The following is a 19,951-nucleotide window of genomic DNA, read 5'->3' on the forward strand; positions in this document are numbered from 1 at the left end:
CAAAAGAAATGTTATCAAAAGCGGACCCAGTCGAGAATCGTGTTTAAAATGTCCGTGACCTTTGGCCCCGAGGTTATTATTTTGTTGCAATTTTATGTCCAACACATCTCGGCTCTTTGCTCAGCATGAGCAGGAACTTCGTTATAGACTCCTTTGGTCTCGTTGGATTCCTTCACGTTTAACTAGTACTTATGCAACGGCCCCGAGGCTATTAGGCAATAATAGTATTTATATTAGATTGTATCGCCTGCTTCGAATGAGTCTGTGACTTGCGGTCGATTAGTTAGTCTCTGGTGTCACTTGCGGCTCGCCAGTAGACTGGTAATTGATATGCTATAGAGAAGAAAGAAAAATATGTTTAACGATTAAGTTTGGTTGATTTAAGCCGTCTTAAAAACTTCGAAGCCCTAATTATCCGCCACTTACTAGTCTTTTTCCCAGCCCAGTTTAATATTTTTCACACAAGTGTTGAATGTTGCAATTTGAACATGGTGCCAAAGCTGTGTCACACAAAGTGAGAGAGTATATTTCGCCAAGACCGCCAAGCCAGATTAAGCTACTGCTCGAAAGGTCCCCCAACACCTAACGATTATCAATTCGGATTCCGAAGCCAAAAAAAATCTTCTCCGCTACACCATCAAAGAGCTGTCCCGACGTTTATATAGTCCTTGCCTTCGGCTTAAACGCATCTTAGCCCAAATATAACCTCTTTGGAATCCGCTTAAACAGTTGACGCTTTTGCCCCTTATAACGCTAATCGAAAGCTACGATTCCCAAACCAAATGATAGCTTCCCGTGTGACAGGCGCGGTTTTCTCCTCCTTTTTCATCCTTCAATAACAATTACTTCTGAAAGGAGGCGAGCTACCGCTGTCCTGAAATCTTGGCTGAAAACGGGGGCTCAAAAAGTTCACCGCACTTAAACAATTACAAAACCACAGAGCGAGAATTTCCTCGGACCCGATTGCGGGGGGACTGGACGTCGCAATGCCCAATCTAATAATCTCGGAGTTCAATATAGTCTGCACAGTATTGGGAGGGTTTGTCCTAGCATTTGGGCTCGTCTCTTTCTTTGTCAAAGAGAGGTTGTATCTTTCTGAGGCTCGTACGTCATACACCTATCGCTCCCCAATTGGGTTTACTCGTCGAAAATACTTGGGCAAGGGGGGCCAACGCTTACATAGAATGCGAGTTTTGATGTCCTAGTAATCGCTCTTCTTATGGGGGTAGCTTTGGGTCCTTACGGTGCTCATATCATACGCCCGCTCAGCTATGCCAGAGATAACTCAGAGGAAAATCTAGATTCTATCAATCTTGCATTTTCCAGACTAGTACTCGGAGTTCAACTAGTTTTAGCTGGAGTTCAGCTACCAAAAAAGTACCTTATCCATGAATGGAAATCTCTAGGAATTCTCCTAGGCCCGGTCATGACCGTCATGTGGCTCGTCAGCGGCACCATAATCTACGGACTCATCCCGGGCCTGACATATGTACGTGTAGAAAAAACCCACACTACTTTTCGTCCCAGGTTTTTATAGCGAACAAAAAAAATGCCTCGTTTACTCATACTAGTCACACCATTTCTTACAAGGTTCAATCGCTCGCCATTGGAGCTTGTATCACCCCCACGGATCCCATCCTATCAAATACCATCGTTAAGGGTAAATTCGCAGATAAGCATATACCCGTCCCGCTCCAGCGCATCATTATTGCCGAATCAGGCGCCAATGACGGACTAGGATACCCTTTCCTTTTTCTCGCATTATATATCTATAGATACGCGTTCCTCTCTGATAGGGTCGGACATGGTGTGTCACTATTCTTTACAGAGACGATATCATATACAATCCTCTTGTCTGTAGTCTATGGAGGCGTAGTAGGTTGGCTCGCAAAGGACCTTTTGCATTTGGCCAGTGAAAGGAAGCTGGTCGACAGAGAGTCCTTCTTGGTGTTTGCGATTGCTTTGGCCTTGTTTATTGTGGGCACTTGTGGGATGATTGGAACGGATGATGTATTAGCATGCTTTATTGCTGGTAATGCTTTTACCTTGGATGATTGGTTTCGGCTGGAAACACTCGATGATAGTCTTCAGCCCACGATTGACATGCTACTAAACATCACGATATTCCTATGGTTTGGAGCAGTGGCGCCATGGTCGGAGTTTGGGACTACATCAGAAATACCTATCGGAAGGTTACTCGGGATGGCGATTTTGATATTGTTACTGCGACGTCCACCTATCATCTTGTTGCTTCACAAGTACATCCCTCGGATCAACAATTTGAGGGAAGCAGCGTTTGCAGGGTACTTCGGGCCGATTGGTGTCAGCGCAATCTTTTATCTTTACGTTACTATCGAATTTCTACGACAGACCGAAAAGCTTCCTTTGGATGAATCGCAAATAAAGGGAGTACACACAATGATGACAGCAACAAAGCTGGTAGTATGGTTTTCGGTGATAGCAAGTGTGATCGTTCATGGAATCACTGTACCGGTTATTAAAGTACGTAAAGTTCCCGCATTCATCCAAACGAAAAACTCACGTGGTGGTTGATTATTGGTCTAATGACGGCTTACTCACCTTCCAGCTTGGGAATGCGATACCATTGTCAATATCCCGCTCCGTGTCTCGGGTGACGGGTAACTTGTCTGGGTTGGGGGGCTTCGTGTCTCGCGGGTCTTCAGGAGGGCGGAGTAGTGTTTCGACTTTACCACTACCTGACCCAGTGCTTACTGATCAAAGAGCTGATGTTAGAGTTATTTCTATGCCATCGCCTGTGGCGCAGGTTACTGGAGACATCGAACGAGGGAAAACGTTGTCATGGGACGAAAATCTTGAGAGAGGGAGAGAAGAGAGAATGGCAATGGGGTTGTAGAAGTTCATGCATTTTAATTCTCGATTCAGATGGAATCATTGATTTTAAAATTGGATATGCCAAGATGGTGGAGGTAGGATTGATCTATATACACGGGGATGGAAAAAATACTTCAGAAAGGTTGAAGAGCCATAATAGGCAGGTATGTAGCCAGAATGATAACAAATGAAACCCAGTTCGCCTCTATATAGTCATGAACGCCGTAAATGCACCATCGGGATAAACCCTCTGAAAATAGGGATTGCTCGAAAAGAAAACAGAAGGAGAAAAGAAGGAAGGAGAAAAGAAGAATAGATGAATGAATGAATGGATTGCCCGTGCCAGAATGAAATATGGAACCGCCATCTTTGGATATCGTAAAAAGGAAACTGCACGCTAAATATGAACTTGCAAGATTAATTATAAAAGAGGTGCGATGAAAAAACTCAATGAGAAAATAGGATGCAATCGACTTGATGTCAAAGAAGTTTTTGATTCAAAACAAAATGGGAGAAAGTGCATGGAAGTGATTTCGTAGTGCCATTATCTTCCAGGGCTGTATTTAAGGGCCTCACGGTAGAACTCGTCTTCGTCCTCTGTTTCCCAGTCACCCTTCCAGGTGAACTGGCTATTTTTACGGGTGACTTTGCCGATAGTGCTGACTTCGCTAACATCACTTCCGGCACCGCTCACCGGCCGGCTGTAGAGGATGTGCTCCCGTACAACTGTAGATTCTTTGCTTGGGAATTCTGCCGGAGACGCGGGTGGGTATTGAATGCTCACAACGCTTCCTGCCCGAGATTTAGGGGAAACTGATACACTGATAGCGTCGGATTTCTCGTCGTAGAATCTACCATCGTAATCGGGGTCGTAGGAGTCAAGAAGACGGGAGAGTTCCAGGTCGTGTTCAACAGGGTCACGATACCTAATTGGCATGATGTGCATGGCTTCAGCGAACTGCCTCTCGAGGAAAGAGACCGAGGAACCGCGCGATTCTATGTTGGAGGGGAATCGTTTGTTACGCAGTTGATTCTGGATAGAATCGCGTTGAAGTTTTGAAACAGGAGTCTTGGGTGGTCCAGGTTGGAAGGCATGCCTCGAATCCACAGATAGCAACCCGTCGTGATAAACCCTTAGTGAGAGTATTGAGGAGGGGCAGACAGGTCGAGGTGTCTGTGCTGTGGAGCGGCCATTTGGACCAGGAGTATCACGTCGGAAAGCCATAAACTCGCTGCGAAGAGTGTATTCCTCAACGTCCAAGAACCCTTGTTTTCCCAGCCGTCTTGCCAAAGGTTTTGGTGAATGGCTTCCTGTTTTAACGGTGACACCAGTGTCCCGATCGTCGATTTGCATCTCGTGAAGAATTTCCTTAGCCTCCAGAACCGCCGGGTGAAGCATCGCATTCTTCCGTCGGCTTGATTTTAGACTAGCTTCTACTAATGCGCTGAGGGATTCCTTCATTGCTTCCCTCACAGATGTCCACCTATCGTTGATCTTTTCTGGTGTCAAGTTTAACTGGTTCACCAAGAACCACTCGAAATACTCGGCTCCGGCGTCGTCAGAGCTGGACATAATGGACCCAATTACATGTTGAAACTGGGCGAAAGATGTTATGATAGAGGATATTGTGTATCTCTTTGTCGGATTGCTCGATGCTGAAAGAACAGTCTGGAGAGAATGAGTTATCATGGACGACGAGACATATTGCCAGAATGCCGCTGTCGTTGGCGGCAAGGCCAGATAGGAGGTAGATGTAAAAGTTTGTATTCCCGGCATCTCCTCCTCCTAAATCTACGAGTCCTTGAAAACTGCTCCCTTGGATTTGTAATATCTGTTTATTTAGATTGTCGAGATGATGGATATCGTCTGTTATGCGACGGTGGTGTTGTGAAGTCTGTGTTGGTTAGGCTGTCAGCGACCGTATGTGAGGGGGCGGGACGGAAGCGGATGTCAAAGGGGTATCCGATGGCTGCCTACTTTTTTTTTCTCCGGAAAGGCCAATATTAACCTCGAAAAAAAGTTGACCAGACTGGGGGATATGCTGAAACAAATGATCCTTCAAGTCGAGTTTTCAGGATTTAATATCTGTATGTACTGTATTATAGGCGGCGCAAACGAAACGTCTGGTGTCTGCAAAGTCGAAAGATTTCCCGCGACAGGTTTATGAAAGAGGGTGTCGACTGGAAATCGAATTTTGAATGAACGGACTTAGGCTATCACCTAGCGCAGTATCGAAGACTACCAAGTTAAGCAAGTGCGGTGTCGAAGTATAGTATATTGTGTTAGTGAATATTCGAATGATGGAAGCTCGTGACTCAAGATGGTCAAAATGTGGCGAAAGGAAGGAGACTTTTCGATGGAGGAGAAGAGAAGGGCTTCTAAATGAGATTCTAGAATACCTGTTAACGTTAACGGTTGGACGGTCCTTCTGCTTTTAAATCTTTAAATACAAGTCTGGGGTCAGGCCAAGGGGTTGCCCAAGTCCAACAAGGGCCATACAATGCACTGCACTGCGGTGCAACTGACGGGCCCCTTTGTCATCCTCGCTCGTTTTCTTTTTTCCGTTGGTCGGTCGGATCAGTCTTTCAGGCTAGATACATATCCATACATGCACATATCTGGGCTGGGCAGGGAGGGGCTGCGAGCCAGGCATGCAGGCCCTCTGCATGTCTAGGAAAATAACTTCACCATACGCAGTATTCTATAGGAAAGGGGGTCCGCATGTTACTACGACAATAAAGCACCTTTAGCGGTCGGCGCTCTTGTGTTCGTTCGCCTTCGGTTCTGGACATCAACTTTCCATCTTCGTTTTTTTTTCTCCCCCTTCCTTTCTTCAATCGCAACTTGGCCGTAGCATTGCCGAATGGGAGTCGGGAAGAGAATGGCTCATGCACTTTTCGACACGAGCTAGGAATCGCGAGGAATCCTGACAGGTGCTAGTGAGTGTTCATGTTTGCCACCGCTTCCTTCTCTTCTTTCTTTCTTATCAGTCCATCAAATCAACTAATAAAATGTTAATTTCTATTTTACCCGATGAAGCGTTCATACAGTATGTTCCCACGGTTGGGTCTGTTAATTTGATGGCAAATCCGTTGGCATGGTCCCTCCAAATTTTCACTAGCTGTCAATGAACATGTTGGGAATAGCAATTGATTGTTATTGCATCCCATTTATTAATTCCCAAGCCATGGCCATGGCCTTGACCAGGTGTCCAGTGTTCAGCCACTTGACCATGTGCTACATTTCCCGACTTCTTCCCGACACTGCAGAGCAGTCTAGTCGACTAGACTGTTCCATCTCCTCGGACGGAAAACCCGGACGGTCCTGTTCGGGAGAACGTTTTTTCTAGCGTGAGGTTGGACCTACCAACATCTACTTTACACTTCGAGAAGCCACTGCTGGTTTCTGAGCTCAGAGGCACGAGGGCAGTTTCTTGTTAGACACCATAAAGATTTTTTTTTTTTTCGACATTCCCCCAGAGTTCCCGATCCTCCCAACGACCCAAAAATTCTAGAAAAAGCAGTTGTAGCATGACCATGACGCAAATTTTTCTCACTTCGGTGCCCCGAGCTTAGACCGTCGCTAGGTCACGGACACCAGATGTGCAGGCTCGAGAATGGAATTTTCCACGAACTGTCATTCTGAAATGGCATGACTCCACAACCGGTGCATAATACTAAGACGCCCCGCTTTTTACTTACTCTCGGAGCCTCACCGTCTAAATACATATTTCCATGCAAGCGAAGAGGTTGGTTATACCCTTCGTTTTTTTTTTAAAAAAAAAACTTATTTGTTAGGCCAAGGTATCATCGACGAAGCCGCAAATTTTCCTTTTGCCTCTTTCTGGAATTTCCTTAGTTTTGGGAACGTGGCTGAGTATTTCGAGCCGAGGACTCACATTATTTCCTCAATAGGCTTAGTGGTCCCTTGAAATTCCCTTTGTCAGGACTGCCTCGCCGAAAATAAATTCCTGTTTCGGAAAAAACGAGGCTTGGATGTAGATCTGTTAAATGCCACAATCTGGTTCAAGTTCATGGTTCATATCATGACGTTTATATATGCAGGTACTGCTGAATAACCGATTGCGACTTGGCTATCTAATCAAGATAGCTTTGTAATCCATTGAAATGATCTAATTTTCGCAGGTTCTCGGTTTTGTTTTACTTAATCTAGCGGAAATGTGGTTCGAAGTTTGCTCTATATTTCGCTGGCACTAGTATACTAACTATTATGGAAGTTTGGACATAGCTATACTCTAGCCGGTTTATAATACAAATATATATGGTCAGCAAAATAGAATTCAGTCGCCTTTCATGTTTTACTCAATTAGTCATCTTGCTCAGGGCTAGAAGCTGTATATGCATACATAGTAGGGGGCATTTGAGGGGTATATAGAGAAAACTGAAGTTGATTCGAAATGGCCTAGACTGGTCTCATATCCAGTCTAAACGAGGCCGAGTTGAATTTTCTTTAAGCCGCCCAATATCGATATGCTTAAGCATATTTTGTGATTGCGAAAGCGTACAACGTGGAAACTATGCGTAGCTATATAGTTTGGTAGATATACAGGTATCTAGATACGATATAAAGGGGCAGAATCGCCTTTCTAAGTCGTTAAATGTATGTACAAGAGAAACAAGACCCCGAGAACGCCAAAAAAATCTATGTATGCGCCAATCGCTCAGAAGACGAATTAAAGGTCCACAATTACCTAAATTTATACTAACCAATAACTCATGACGGTTAACGAGTATGCTTGCTATGCTTTAATCTTACGGCATTGCCGTTCCTTGCATTTCCGAACTGGGAGTTCAAGCGGCGCGCAACGTAATCCCAGGTCTCCCGAGGATGATCCCGACGCAGTTTCAGCAGGGCATCTAGCTCCGCTTGTGACCAACGAGCCCTCGAGCTGTATCTCGGAAGGGGTACGAAATTAGACTCTGTTCGCGGTTGATAGGACGAATATGAAGGTTCCGCAGGTTCCGTGAAGTCTTCGTTCGTTCGTTCCTGTGTAGGACGAGGCGACTCTGGTGGAGGATTAGGAGCCGAGAATGAGGGTCGTGAGGCACCACCGTCTGAAGTGGTTGATTCACTAAATGAGGAACGTGGAGTGCTGCTGTTGGAAGCCGTCCATCCACTATACGAGGAACGCGGGGTACTTCTATCCGAGGCAGTTGATTCGCCGAATGAGGAACGAGGACTACTTTGATTTGAAGTTGTCGAGCCGCCAAATGAAGAACGTGGAGTACCACTAGTTGATCCACTAAACGGGGTTGAAGAACTAGTAGAATCCTGACGTTTGTTCTCTGAAGCAACTTCATGTAAAATGATAAGAACTCGAAGGATATAGAAAAATGCCTCCCATTCCCGCTGTGTGAAATGTGAGAATGTAGATCCGTTGGGCTCAGTTGTTCGAGACTGATGCTCTTGCGCACCATGTCGCCTCTGGCTTTGTTCTTGTTGTCGCTGTTCCCTCCACCTTCTTTCTTGTTCTTGCCGTTCTCGTTCGACTCTTTCTCGCTCTTCTGCTGCTCGCCGTGCTCTCTCCGCTCTTTCTCGTCTTTCTCTCTCCTCGGCCTCTCTCTGCTCTCGCTGCCTTTCTTCGGCTTCTCTCCGCCGGCGCTCGTGGGCTTCCCGCTCTCGCTGCCTAGCTGCGTTTCTTTCCTGTTCCTCTCTTCTCTGACGTTGTCTTTCTTCCTCTCTAGCCCTCCTCTCGGCCTCGAACGTCTCGCGAAACCAGTTACCTGGATCACCCGCATCTATCGTATTTGTCAGAAACCTTGACCCTTGAGTCGTATCACAAAATAGATACTCACGAGTGAAAATAATAGAAGTACATCTCAGCTCATATAATTTCCTTGCATCTGGGTCACGTAAACACTTATACGCATCATTCAACTATATACCGAAGAAGAAGAAAAAAGTGATACGATTAGTACTACTCATGAATCAATTACAACTTCCGATTGGGTTCGGTGGTACCTACTTTTCCCATCATAGCGTTACAAAGAGCTAGTTTTGTAGGAGAAGCACCAGCATTCTTATCTGGATGCCATTTTAAAGACTGTCGCCGAAAACCCAGTTTTATCAGGGTATCACTAGCGTCATGACTGACTTCGAGGACATAATAGTGCGAAAGAACCTCGGGATCCATTTTCTAGATGGACTTCCCGTCTATTGATCTGTACAACCGACAATCAATCGGGTCAGGCGGTTTTGTTCCCTTATATGTGGTCGTCGAGAAATCCTGTTCGGGAGTAGTACGAAGGCTACCCAGTGGCTGAAAGATTGAAGAATTGAGGTTTGTCGGAAATACAGTTCGTCGATCTTCGAGTCCCACTCAATACCAACGAGATTGAAATTTTAAGGTATGGTAATACACGCTAGACCTGGTTACCTAGGTTCTAAAGCGGTTCCGGCTTATATAAAGTGAAGAAAAAAACGAAGCACAGAATTATTGGGTTGTGCGAAGGTTGACTACTTGTAGGTAGAACGACTAGAGGCTTCCGGATACTGATGTGGGAAATATGCGTTATTCCCGCGGCGTACCTGCCTAGATCCCAGGAAGTATTAACACAGCCGCATTCGAATAACCGCAAGGTTGAACCCATATACCTTATAATAGAATTGTTTTCGGTATATATCCGTATAGATCCATGTACATGACCCTAGGGAGCGTGGAGAAGCAACGAGGAATCAAATCGACCGATCATTGCAGCCGGCGTGTTATGAAACTTCTCAGAAGTTCTCTACCATCTTTTCCAACCATTGCATTGAGCTAGGTTGGCTTTCTACTCAACAGCCTCTTCAAGGCTCCAAACTGCCAATTCTGGAGCATGACGTGTAAGAAAAACAGGCCAAAAAGTGGGTGTGACATATCAGCCTAGTTTCCTTGCACACCTTGGAAGTACTTCGAGTGGGGTCGACAGCCAAATCCCCGGCAGGTGACGATAAGCATACCGAGTAAGGGACCAGTCATTGTTGCGGATCACAGAAGGAGGCGCTGTTTTCTTCCCCAACTGCTCCAGTAGGCGAGAAAACCGTCGCCATGTTCCTGGTCGAAGCGCCTTTGCGGCACAGCTCACCAAGCCAGCCAATCGGGTTAACGCAACAATAAGGGGTGCTCTATAAAAGCACCCCAGTTGCTGGTGGCTATAATTGTTTCAACATGCAGTAGGTTTCGCTTTTTTCCCCAGAAGAATTAAGATGTCAAGTCCGTCAAGAATCATGAGTTAGGCTGTCGTTCAAATCTATCTTCTTTGAATTTCAACACTTTGTGGTGTTCCCAACGTGGTAAATTTTTTGCCGATGGCTTGGGTTTGAAGTCACACAGACTGGACTCCAATCAGCTACTAAAAGCGAAGTATGTTACACCATACAAAGAAAACAGCAGGAGACTAAAAAATTATAAATTGCCACGAGCACGAGCTGAAACCCGGGACTGTCCCTACAAACTTTCTCGACTACCGGTGCGCCGGGAACCATTCCGCTTCCTCGGCCTTGAAGACAAAATTACGAAGAAATTCCAGCTATCGACCTGGCCAAATGGTCACATCTGAGCTTGAAACAACTGTATGACACATTCTGAGGCGAACTATGGGTCGAGGTCAAGGATTTTTAGGATTGCGGGTATAACCCTCAGGGCGAAGAGATTTTGGCCATTGATCTGCGTATATACCATTAAAAGCAATCTTTGCTTGACTGGGGTAAGGCGATTTTTTTGCGAAGGTGTGAAGGAGCCTAACTGGGTCGCCGAGTCCAAACGAGAGAAAGGTTGCCAGGAGTCCGGCTACGACGGGGCTTGCTATTTATAATGGAAAGCCAAGTTTGTTAGTGAGAACTAGGATCGGAGGGGAAATCGTATTCTACGGCCTCATGCATGCAAGTATGATAGAAGAGGTATCTAAGATGACAGCCGAGGAATTGATAAATTACCAAATGATGTCCCGTGCCCAACCTTCCACGTACTACTACTATCCCAGCCCTCGCCGTAACTTGGTGTCATGGACATCGAGTACCCTCGGGCTACAATCAGATTCCTAGCTTCAGCTGAAATTGTGACGATGCCACCGTAGTCATATACATTTCGAAGGTCGAAATCATGCCCTCCCACTACAACTATATTACCCATTAACTTTGGGTCTGCGGCGTGGGCGAATATCAGATCAGTTGTGACTTCCTATTTTTAGAAATGGGAATTTAGCGTATGTTCAATTAGACTCAATATTAGTTTTATGAGGAAAAGCACTATATACTACTGAAAGAAACAAATCAGCAAACCTTTCCAGAATTTCCACTAGCCATAACAAAGTAACACCCTAGGTTTACTAATTCAGAAAATATGTATCTCGAGTGTAGTTCAATTGCTGCGGCCCATCTGGCATCTATAGACTTTAGATGATCGAGTGGTATCCAGCCATAGCTAATATTAATCACACATTTGGCGATTCCACCAGGATTATTTTTTTTGACATGGTCGTATATCTTTAGTAGACAATCATGTGCTTTATAAAGGTCGTGGCCAAAGCCTTGCCGTGCATTGCCCGCAATGATATTGGCCACAACCACAGTTGCATTTTGCGCTACCCCAGTCTTCTCGCCAACAATTTTTGCGGTCACCGGAGTCCCATGAAAGTCGTTGGACTCTGGGAGGTCGCTATCATCCCTCGGTTCTTCTAAAGTCTCGGGCCCCGGAAATATCCAATCCTGGAATTTGGTATTTTTGAATTCCTAGTGGAACCGAAAAGCGTGAGGATTAATTTCATTTATTACGTATTATCAGGAAGCTAGATGCATACTTACTGGATGCCTTGAATCACAGCCAGTGTCCATAACATAAACAGTGACACCATCTCCAGGATTTTTCCACTGCCAGAATATCCCTTGCATTTGTTTCGTTGAAACGCCTGGAGGTGTTGATAGAGATACGAGGTCATGGGGTGCGTTATCCCTCTGCTCAATATTACTGTCTTTGCCATCACCCCCCCGGTTATCGCGGCGGAATTTTAATATTGAACTCCGTTTTCTGGTAGAATGTTGGGGCTCTGGGGCCTCTGTATGCCCGTCAAGGCCCCCCTCATCCTCCTTCTGCATAAACAGACAAGGCATATAGAAAGAAGTCTTCGATGACACCATATTTGTGAACCGTTAGAAATGTTCGAGTTGCTCATAATTCGCAGTTTTTTTCAAATATATCTTACCCAGCGCCGACTAAGGGCATAAACGGCTGCTTTGATTTCCTCCTCAGCTGGTAGACTCGCTGGTGTATCTACAACAAGACCCACTAGACCTAGAAACTCGCTTCTCATTTCGTATATTGTAAATTGCTGGGGGGGAAGAAGGTAATCCTCTATACGATTCCTGAAAGCTCTAAGAAATGCCACTTCCTCCCGCTTGCTCGCTGTCTTAGTGTATGCTCCGTTCAACCCGACCCAATAAGTTTTATAATTTTTCTCCCATGTTCCGATTTTGGGCAGGGTTGCTACTGCTGAGTGGATTAAGTGGAAGGCGATCCAAACGGTGGAAACAAAAGTAATTGAATAGCTTCTTTTTTGCATCCCTAGGCACTTTATCAAAATGGTTCTATTTCTGCAATTATCCGAGTGTGCTTAATGGTCGTCTTAGCAAGATGGCTATTCTGGCCTGAAAAAGCGGGCCTGTGTACCCGGCCGATGTATATGTAGCATATATATTGGGAACCCTTCTCATTAGCTTTGCGGGCTGTGCATAGGCTTAATTCAACCTCCAGAAGATCTAGACTACTATCCAACAAAAACTTAAAACCAGCCCGACATTATATCAAGAATAGCTATGAAGTTAACGGTATAACTCGTTTAAATGTTTATCCAACACAACAATCCCCAACGTTACATTAATTCCCAAGTATACTAATTAGCTATTTTACCACAGTTAGAATCGAGATTCAGCTAGCGTTTGGGCTTCGCAGTGTGCAGGGGTTTTTCATGAGTGACTGAAATTAGCTTGTAGAATTTGTCAAAGGAAGCTAATGGTTCTAGGATACGTACGTATGCACTAGGCACTTATCAATCTACCCGGTCCACCCAAAGATGTAAATTGCCTTTGGGAAAGTCTCCACGTTTTCACAACGTGGGAGCTCATAAACTGGATCGAGTGATTTATGTTACACGACCAACTTAAGAGGGGGATAATTGGGGCTGTTCAATACAACCATATTGCCCAATTGCCATGAACTTTAAGCTTGTGATCCCTAGGCTCACGATAAACCCACCCCTGGGAATGTCAATATGTCCCGAGAACGACCTGGGGATTTCTTCGGGATACCTTAACGACCATAGAGACCTTTTGAAATTCCGATATTCTTGTACAACTTGATCCCTTGATAGAAATCACACCCTCCCTAAACCTTGATTTGTAAGTCTGTCTTTGGTATGGATCGCCATGTTTCCACCTCGTGCTGATGCGGGATTACGTGCATTTAGGTGATTAGCGACATGAATTTTTTTCCTGGGAAAGGGGGATCCGACTTTACTTTTTTCCCGAAAATTGAAGACTGTCTTAAATAAATGGTGGAAATTATTATCGACCTCTCAGCCAGTGAAGGCGAGAATGACTTGTGCTACGTTGATTCAAGGTTTTCTTTCTCAAAGTTCGAGCGGGGGAGCTGAAAGCCTCTGATTCGGTGGAAAAGTCCGACCGATAAGCGACGGATGCCTGGTTAGAACTCAATTCGATTATATGATGTCGACTTGTAAATCTGTATGCTTTCGTATATTGAAGCTGGTTGCAGTGCTAGGAGTCGGATATAAAGAGGAATGCTTCGTCTCCCTTAGAGAAAGTCGGTTTATAGGACGACCTTGAAACACGCATAACCACATAAAGATTCGATAGGCCTTATTTTAAGCTAGTCTCGCTGAGGGTTACAATATTTATCACTTTGAATTTACCAAGAATAATTCATCTTAATCATTCATCGAAATATATACTTTACAGGCCTCTAGAGCTCAAGCAGAGTTTCAAGATGAAGGCATTCAAAATCCTTTTACTTGCCCTATCGACAGTGTCCTCCAACCTATACACCTCTGCAACCCCACTGCCCGATGCGGTCCCATCTTTTGCAATAATTGAGGCTGAACCTGAGCTTGTCATCAAGCCCATCAAGAGAGGTATATATAAATATACTCAATTAAACTCCTTTTCTAGTCACAGATCTCTAGTCATCCATTCTAACCCAATTCTAAAAAGCTATTCCTCTCAATCCTCGAGCCTTGCCCTCCGCCTGCACACTTACAAATCTCAACAACTGTTACAAAAACTGCGTTTGCAGCGGATTACCCGCTGTGTGTAATACTGTGGTGTCTGGATGCCGCAGTTACTGCTCGTTCTCCATCTGCGGAACATATACGCCACCTCCCGGGCTTAACGCAAGTGGAACGCCTTAATCAATAGAAAGAATAGTTTTTCTAGATAGACTAGCAGCTGACATGTTCACTTGCGACCATCATTAGTCATACTAGTATACTCTTGAAAGGTTTCTTGAAGGACTGAATGGTTTTGTTATTACTTTCCTCTGGACAAAGCTTTTTTTGGGCAATCGGGGGAGTACTTAATCACCTGCTATCATGTAGTTTGCTGGGAGGATGTTATCTTGTGAACTAATTCTAAATTTTGTTTATTTCCTAAGCTACTATTCTACCAAGTAATATTGAGCCCCTGCGCACTTTTCAATTTTAATTAATCTAGGTACCGGTCTGACCGCTGTCTTGTTGCTCATCTGTGAACCCTCTCCGAGATTCTGGCTTCGGGCCCCAGATAAAGCTGTACTGCACAAAGTCGCTATTCTCCTTCCAGTCAGGAGCTCTATCGAAACCACGATCGATGGTAATAGAGTGTGTTAATGGGTAATCTTGATCCTCTCCATCCTCCTCATCCTCGGTCCAATCCGGCTCTGCCTGCCACATCTCCAAACCTTCGAAGAATACAGATATCATTTTCACATGTCCATCAAAATAATTACTTTCAGCTATCCGCCCAACATTCTGTTCAACCCATCCCGCAGCATCCTTTTTGCTCTCTTCGAAGGCCCGAATTACTTCTTCCAGGTCCGCCTGTGCGCCTGGTTTCCCGGACTCCACATCGGCTTCCAAATTTTCCAGTCCCTTTATTTTTTGGCTGGCCTCGTGGAATGAAATGTTAAGGATGAGGTGCTCGATTTTCGGGTTACACCTCCCGCCGTTATAGCTTGGTCGCTTCCCATCTTTGTCAGGGCTTGGGTCATTAATCGCTGGTAGATAAAACCCTTGAGGCCCATGAAACAAAAAGTTAGACAAAAGATGAAAAAGTGTATGTGGTTCCGTCCCCGGACCTCCACATGCATAAAACCGGCCTCCTCGTTGCGTATAGTCTCGTATTTCGTAATTGACCCAAAGCTCATCGATTACATTATACGGCTCCTCAGGCGGCAGCGGAAGGACAACCCACGTAGGATACGCCAAGAGGCGGTGGGAAGTGAGGTTAAGCTCATACCTGAGCCTTTTCCCTCCGGCTTTGACGTTTTCACCTTCCTTATTTAGAGTACGGTGAAGGAAATCCTGAAATTCCGAGCGAATTTGTTGGCATGTTTGGAGAATTGGTAGGAGTTGGTATTTAGGGAGGGTGTTGTAGTATTTGATTCTGAGGCTCCCATTGTATCCATATTTGAGTGTGAATAGGGAGCCCTCCCTCTTAGACGGGCTTGCTTTTGGATCGTAGGCTGGGTGTATGAGTTTCGGGTCATCTGGACGTTGGCATAGGTCGAAAAGGTGGGAATAGATTGCATCGCGGATCTCTAGAGGTATTCGAAGTATCTTTGAGGATGCTTGATTGTTATTCATGATTGGCATCGAACATGGGTCCTCAAATAAACACTGATATCAATAGACGTGTACGCGCCGAAGTAAAGGATACCAATGATAGAAATATCTATCCGAGGGTTTTTGATATTCTGTGAGTGTAAGGTACATTCAAGCTTGGTTGAACATTGATTCGGATTCGATCCTGAGAATCAGGATCCAGAATTCACCCCTCTTCAACCGGTCAGGGCACCGACATCCAACTACCGACAGTATGCCAAGAGCGGGGATCCCGTTGAACCAGGAACCGAACGTGATTAAATACCGAAGTGGAGACGAGTGCGCTTAAGCCACAACGGTACTACTAACGTGTTTGGGCTCCAGGATTGAAGATATAGAGTTTTTATATGAAGATATTTACTTGCAAGGTTGCCAAAATCTATACATACGTCTGAGAACTTTGTAGTCAAGAAGTGATGGTTCGAAGCCGCCACAAAGATCGAACTGAAAAATTTAAAAAAATGATAGTAATGAATTGATGATGCTTGATTATGAAGACATGCAGAAAATAACAATTCAGCTAATGGTTTTAAACAAAAAAACGAACATCAAATATATAATCATGGTTTGGAAGACAAACTCCCTAATGAACGCCTTCCCTCAAAGTGCGCTAAAACAAATGCAATATATATGCCAGACTTCGTATCCGCATGAAAGAATTATCGCGTGCAAGAACAAATCAAATAAGCAAGGAAAAAACTGAGCGGACAACATGTTGAAGGACCGAAAAGAACCCTTCAATAGTACTTCCCCTTCCAATCCTTCATAGGCTTTGCAAGCCTCACATTCTCGGCATCAGAGAACACCAATTCTGCTTTAACAGGGCCGCCAACTTCCACACCAGTTTTGATTTTCCAAGACTTCTTAGGCTCATCGTTCTCGGTGAACTCTACCATGTCCAGCCACTTTGCAACGTTGGCTGCTTCCTCTTCCTTCCCCACAACCCCCAAGTGATTGACAACAACCACAGCACCTTCATCATCGAAAAACCCTTCCTCGGTTGTAATCTTGATGCCTCCAACCCCATTACCTGCAAGATAATCCTTATCTGTAAGACAGCTGTGGTATTGACCGTACTCGCCACCGCAGTAGAAACAAAATGCTGCACCACAGGCACAAGTCATATGGTCGCAGCCAGTATGACGTGCGACTAGATTCTGGCAGTTAACGCATTGTCGGTAACGGTTTGGATAATCCTCATATTCTCCGTCCTCATCATATTCGCCCTCGCTATCATCCTCTACGGTTGGCTCCGACGCATTCTCTTCTCCATTTTGTTCCCCGTTTTCATTATTTTCGCCTTCCTTTTCTTCCTTTTCTTCTTTCCCCTTTCTATACTTGCTAAGCATGAACTCCTTAAAGAAACTTGTACGGGACCCACAGGGCGTGTCGAGACCGTGGAAATGAGATTTGCAGAGAGTGCAGACGGGGGTTTGGCAGGTTGGGGATAAGCATATTGCGAGCTGTGTCTTGTACTCCTTCTCGACGACTTCGGTGATAGTTTCTGTTTCTGGCTCTGGGGTTGGTTCTTCCTTCTTCTCTTCAGCGGCTGGTTCAGCGGCGTTCTCATTCGTTTCCGCATTGACCTCTGCATTCGCCTCGGCACCTGTCCCTTCAGGTACCTCTACGTTTACCTGACCATTTGTCTCCACATTTGTGGGCACATTTGGTTCCACAGTTGTCTCTGTGGTTGTTTCAACAACGGTTGCTTCCGATTCCGTTTGTGCTGCTGGTTCAACAGTTGCCTCAGGTTGGGCGACAGTGCTTCCTTCCTGTTCAGTAGCAGTTTCTACCGGCGCTACTGTCTCTGTCGCTTCAGTTTCTACCGGTGCTACTGTCTCTGTCGTTTCAGTTTCTACCGGTGCTACTGTCTCTGTCGTCTCAGCTGCAATGGCTGTAGTCTCAGTATTTGCTTCCGGAGCGGGTTCCGCGGTAGTCTCTGTAGTTTGCCCTTCCGTCGCCGGAACCGTGACTGGCTCTTCCTTTGCCGGGGTTGGCTTAATAACTGTTCGAGTGACTGTCTCTTCTTTGGTCACAGTATAGGCGGTTCTAGGTATGTAGGAAGAACAAGTTGGAACTGGGCAAAATATCTTCTCCTTGTCATCCCAGTATGCTTGGATGTCCTTCAGCCGTTGCATATAAGCATCAGATACAAACGGCGTGACAAGGTAGAGAACTGATTGGCCCTCATGTTGAGGAAGGGTTTCGCGATGTGGCTTTCGAAAGAGTCAGTTTTTGCGACTATAATATTAGATAAAAGATGCGGATGGTGTGGACTTACCCAAGCAATGCAATTGTCAAACCAATCGAGCAAGCAATTCTTGCAGTAGGCTGTACCCTCATCACCAGGGTTACAATCTGGTCGCTTGTCTTCTTTAAGCTTTGCACGTGCTTCCTCATCATTTGCTTCGTCCTCGAATATCAGGACGAAGTCATCTCCGCATGCCAAACAGCAAGTAGCGTAGCATCGGGTCTCTCCCCCCTTGCAAGTATCACAGATCCCTCGGAACGGTATTCGGTTCCTATTCTGTACCTGGGGTGTTGGTGGTGGAACCTCTGCAGCTTCCGGGGCTTCCGGGGCTGGAGCCTCCTGTGTCTCTGGAGTTTGCGATTCGGCCTCGGGTTGAGGCTCCTCCCCTCTTGTCTCGGTTGGAGTTGTTGATTGTGCATTTTCTTCAGGAGGAGGGGTCGGAAGGCTAGCTTCCGGAGCTGGGGTTTCTGTAGCAGTAGGCTCTGCTATGAGAGTAGCTGGGGCCTCTCCAGATGCCCCGCTCTCCTCAGGCTCTGGGAGAGTAATCTCCACGGCCACTTCTGTTTTCGCGTCTTCATCCATCACGCCGGTCATATCCCAGAAATTCCTAATGGCGTCTTGATCTTCTAGCGGGATGACAAGAACTGCAGAATTTTCTGGTTGATGATCTTCCGTAGTCGTCGTTGTACTTTCCGTACGTACGGTTTCTATTTCCGTAGATTCGTGTGCTGATTCGACGCAAGGTAGAACCGGCTTTTGAGTTGTTACTGTTGGGAAGCTAACAAAGGATTCAACTGTCAGCGCTCTGAAGTAATATTAATCCCACCACAGTTATCTTCGGATGGATTTCTGCAGTCGATCGAAATCGGAACCGATGGGCAATTATAAATACAATCCCAAGTTCCTAGAAACGCTGACATGCATGGGTACCCAAGTCCACACGTCCAATTGTTTGTCCTCTGTCTATCGATAGCTAGGTTAAGTAGCTATCGTGTATGCAGAGAAGCTGACAGGTACTTCTGCACGTTACCGAGCAAACCCAATGGCAGAAGAGCATGGGAAAGAGGTGTACAAAATAGAAATTCCAGGGAATTCCAGGGATCAAAGTCACTGTCCAATGCTACTGTGGGGAAAGCTGCATGGTTTGAAATGAAAATATGTGTGTGCCCGAGGTGGTACGATAAGTGAAGTGTACAGCCACTAAGGCTTATTGCTTGCTCGTGAATTCGCAAAAGAGCATTTATAACTCACTCCTCTGTCCCTATTAAAGGATTTTCGGGAATTGGTTCGCCTCCAGCCATGATTTTAAGGAATGCGAAGTTGAAAAGGGCGCCCGTGAAAGCGGTTATGTATGTTGTCTCTTAAAGCTTATTATATGGACTGATCGAGGGAGATAAGAATAAAATAGCAAAATGAAGCCTAAGATGCCAATTATATAGAAATTTTAAACTGATATGGTCAATTCCGTTTGTATCAGTGCGAACGACGACAATAACGTCTTATGTTCTGACTATGATATTAATTTTCGAATATTCTGGATAATTCTTGTCTGATAATTGCGAAGTGAAGGATCGGGACATTCTCCGAGGTGGGGATCGCGAGTTTATATGCTCCAATCCTCAAGCCATCGAGATCACCATTGAGCAGCCAATTGAGTATATTCAACCTCTTCAATATCGTATTAAGTTATGAGTCGTACCTGAACATTTGTGTTGGCGTATAACTGCCATTTTGACTCATCCAGGTCAGCAATTGATGGACGCGCCCAATCACAGGCAAACAAGCGGGGAAGGCTAGAACAGAAATAGTATAGATTCGGGAGTGGATTGCAGTACAACAGGCCAGTTGGGAGCCAGGGTTTTGGGGTGCAAAATGTCAAGATATGCCTGGGAATCAAATCCTGGAGTCATGCATGGACGATTGAAAAAAAAAAAAAAAAAAAAAAAGATTTAACAAAAAAGGTACAAATTAACTTGA

General features: G+C 45.2%; 6 protein-coding genes across 6 annotated transcripts; 1 reads left to right on the forward strand and 5 right to left on the reverse strand.

Annotated features, from left to right (window-relative positions):
* Positions 1 to 986: 986 nt before the first annotated feature.
* Positions 987 to 2,875, forward strand: AOL_s00097g303 (uncharacterized protein; the record flags this gene model as incomplete). Its single annotated transcript, XM_011126136.1, has 4 exons — positions 987 to 1,104; positions 1,206 to 1,489; positions 1,591 to 2,502; positions 2,588 to 2,875. 4 exons carry the CDS (start codon positions 987 to 989, stop codon positions 2,873 to 2,875), a joined length of 1,602 nt encoding a protein of 533 aa, XP_011124438.1.
* A 522-nt stretch (positions 2,876 to 3,397) lies between these two features.
* On the reverse strand, positions 3,398 to 4,630 carry AOL_s00097g304 (uncharacterized protein; the record flags this gene model as incomplete). The annotated part of the gene is made up of 1 exon (XM_011126137.1): positions 3,398 to 4,630. The coding sequence occupies one exon, from the start codon at positions 4,628 to 4,630 to the stop codon at positions 3,398 to 3,400; it is 1,233 nt and encodes a 410-aa protein (XP_011124439.1).
* A 2,967-nt stretch (positions 4,631 to 7,597) lies between these two features.
* Positions 7,598 to 9,008, reverse strand: AOL_s00097g305 (uncharacterized protein; the record flags this gene model as incomplete). The annotated part of the gene is made up of 3 exons (XM_011126138.1): positions 7,598 to 8,613; positions 8,671 to 8,752; positions 8,841 to 9,008. The coding sequence occupies 3 exons, from the start codon at positions 9,006 to 9,008 to the stop codon at positions 7,598 to 7,600; spliced, it is 1,266 nt and encodes a 421-aa protein (XP_011124440.1).
* Positions 9,009 to 10,461: 1,453 nt separating this feature from the next.
* On the reverse strand, positions 10,462 to 11,989 carry AOL_s00097g306 (uncharacterized protein; the record flags this gene model as incomplete). Its single annotated transcript, XM_011126139.1, has 4 exons — positions 10,462 to 10,658; positions 10,790 to 11,033; positions 11,135 to 11,584; positions 11,657 to 11,989. The coding sequence occupies 4 exons, from the start codon at positions 11,987 to 11,989 to the stop codon at positions 10,462 to 10,464; spliced, it is 1,224 nt and encodes a 407-aa protein (XP_011124441.1).
* Positions 11,990 to 14,571: 2,582 nt separating this feature from the next.
* On the reverse strand, positions 14,572 to 15,705 carry AOL_s00097g307 (uncharacterized protein; the record flags this gene model as incomplete). Its single annotated transcript, XM_011126140.1, has 1 exon — positions 14,572 to 15,705. The coding sequence occupies one exon, from the start codon at positions 15,703 to 15,705 to the stop codon at positions 14,572 to 14,574; it is 1,134 nt and encodes a 377-aa protein (XP_011124442.1).
* A 755-nt stretch (positions 15,706 to 16,460) lies between these two features.
* On the reverse strand, positions 16,461 to 19,275 carry AOL_s00097g308 (uncharacterized protein; the record flags this gene model as incomplete). Its single annotated transcript, XM_011126141.1, has 3 exons — positions 16,461 to 17,939; positions 18,005 to 18,752; positions 19,226 to 19,275. 3 exons carry the CDS (start codon positions 19,273 to 19,275, stop codon positions 16,461 to 16,463), a joined length of 2,277 nt encoding a protein of 758 aa, XP_011124443.1.
* Between the last annotated feature and the right edge of the window lie 676 nt (positions 19,276 to 19,951).

This window comes from Orbilia oligospora, assembly GCF_000225545.1.
Source record: "Orbilia oligospora ATCC 24927 unplaced genomic scaffold scaffold00097, whole genome shotgun sequence".
Lineage (NCBI taxonomy): Eukaryota > Fungi > Ascomycota > Orbiliomycetes > Orbiliales > Orbiliaceae > Orbilia > Orbilia oligospora.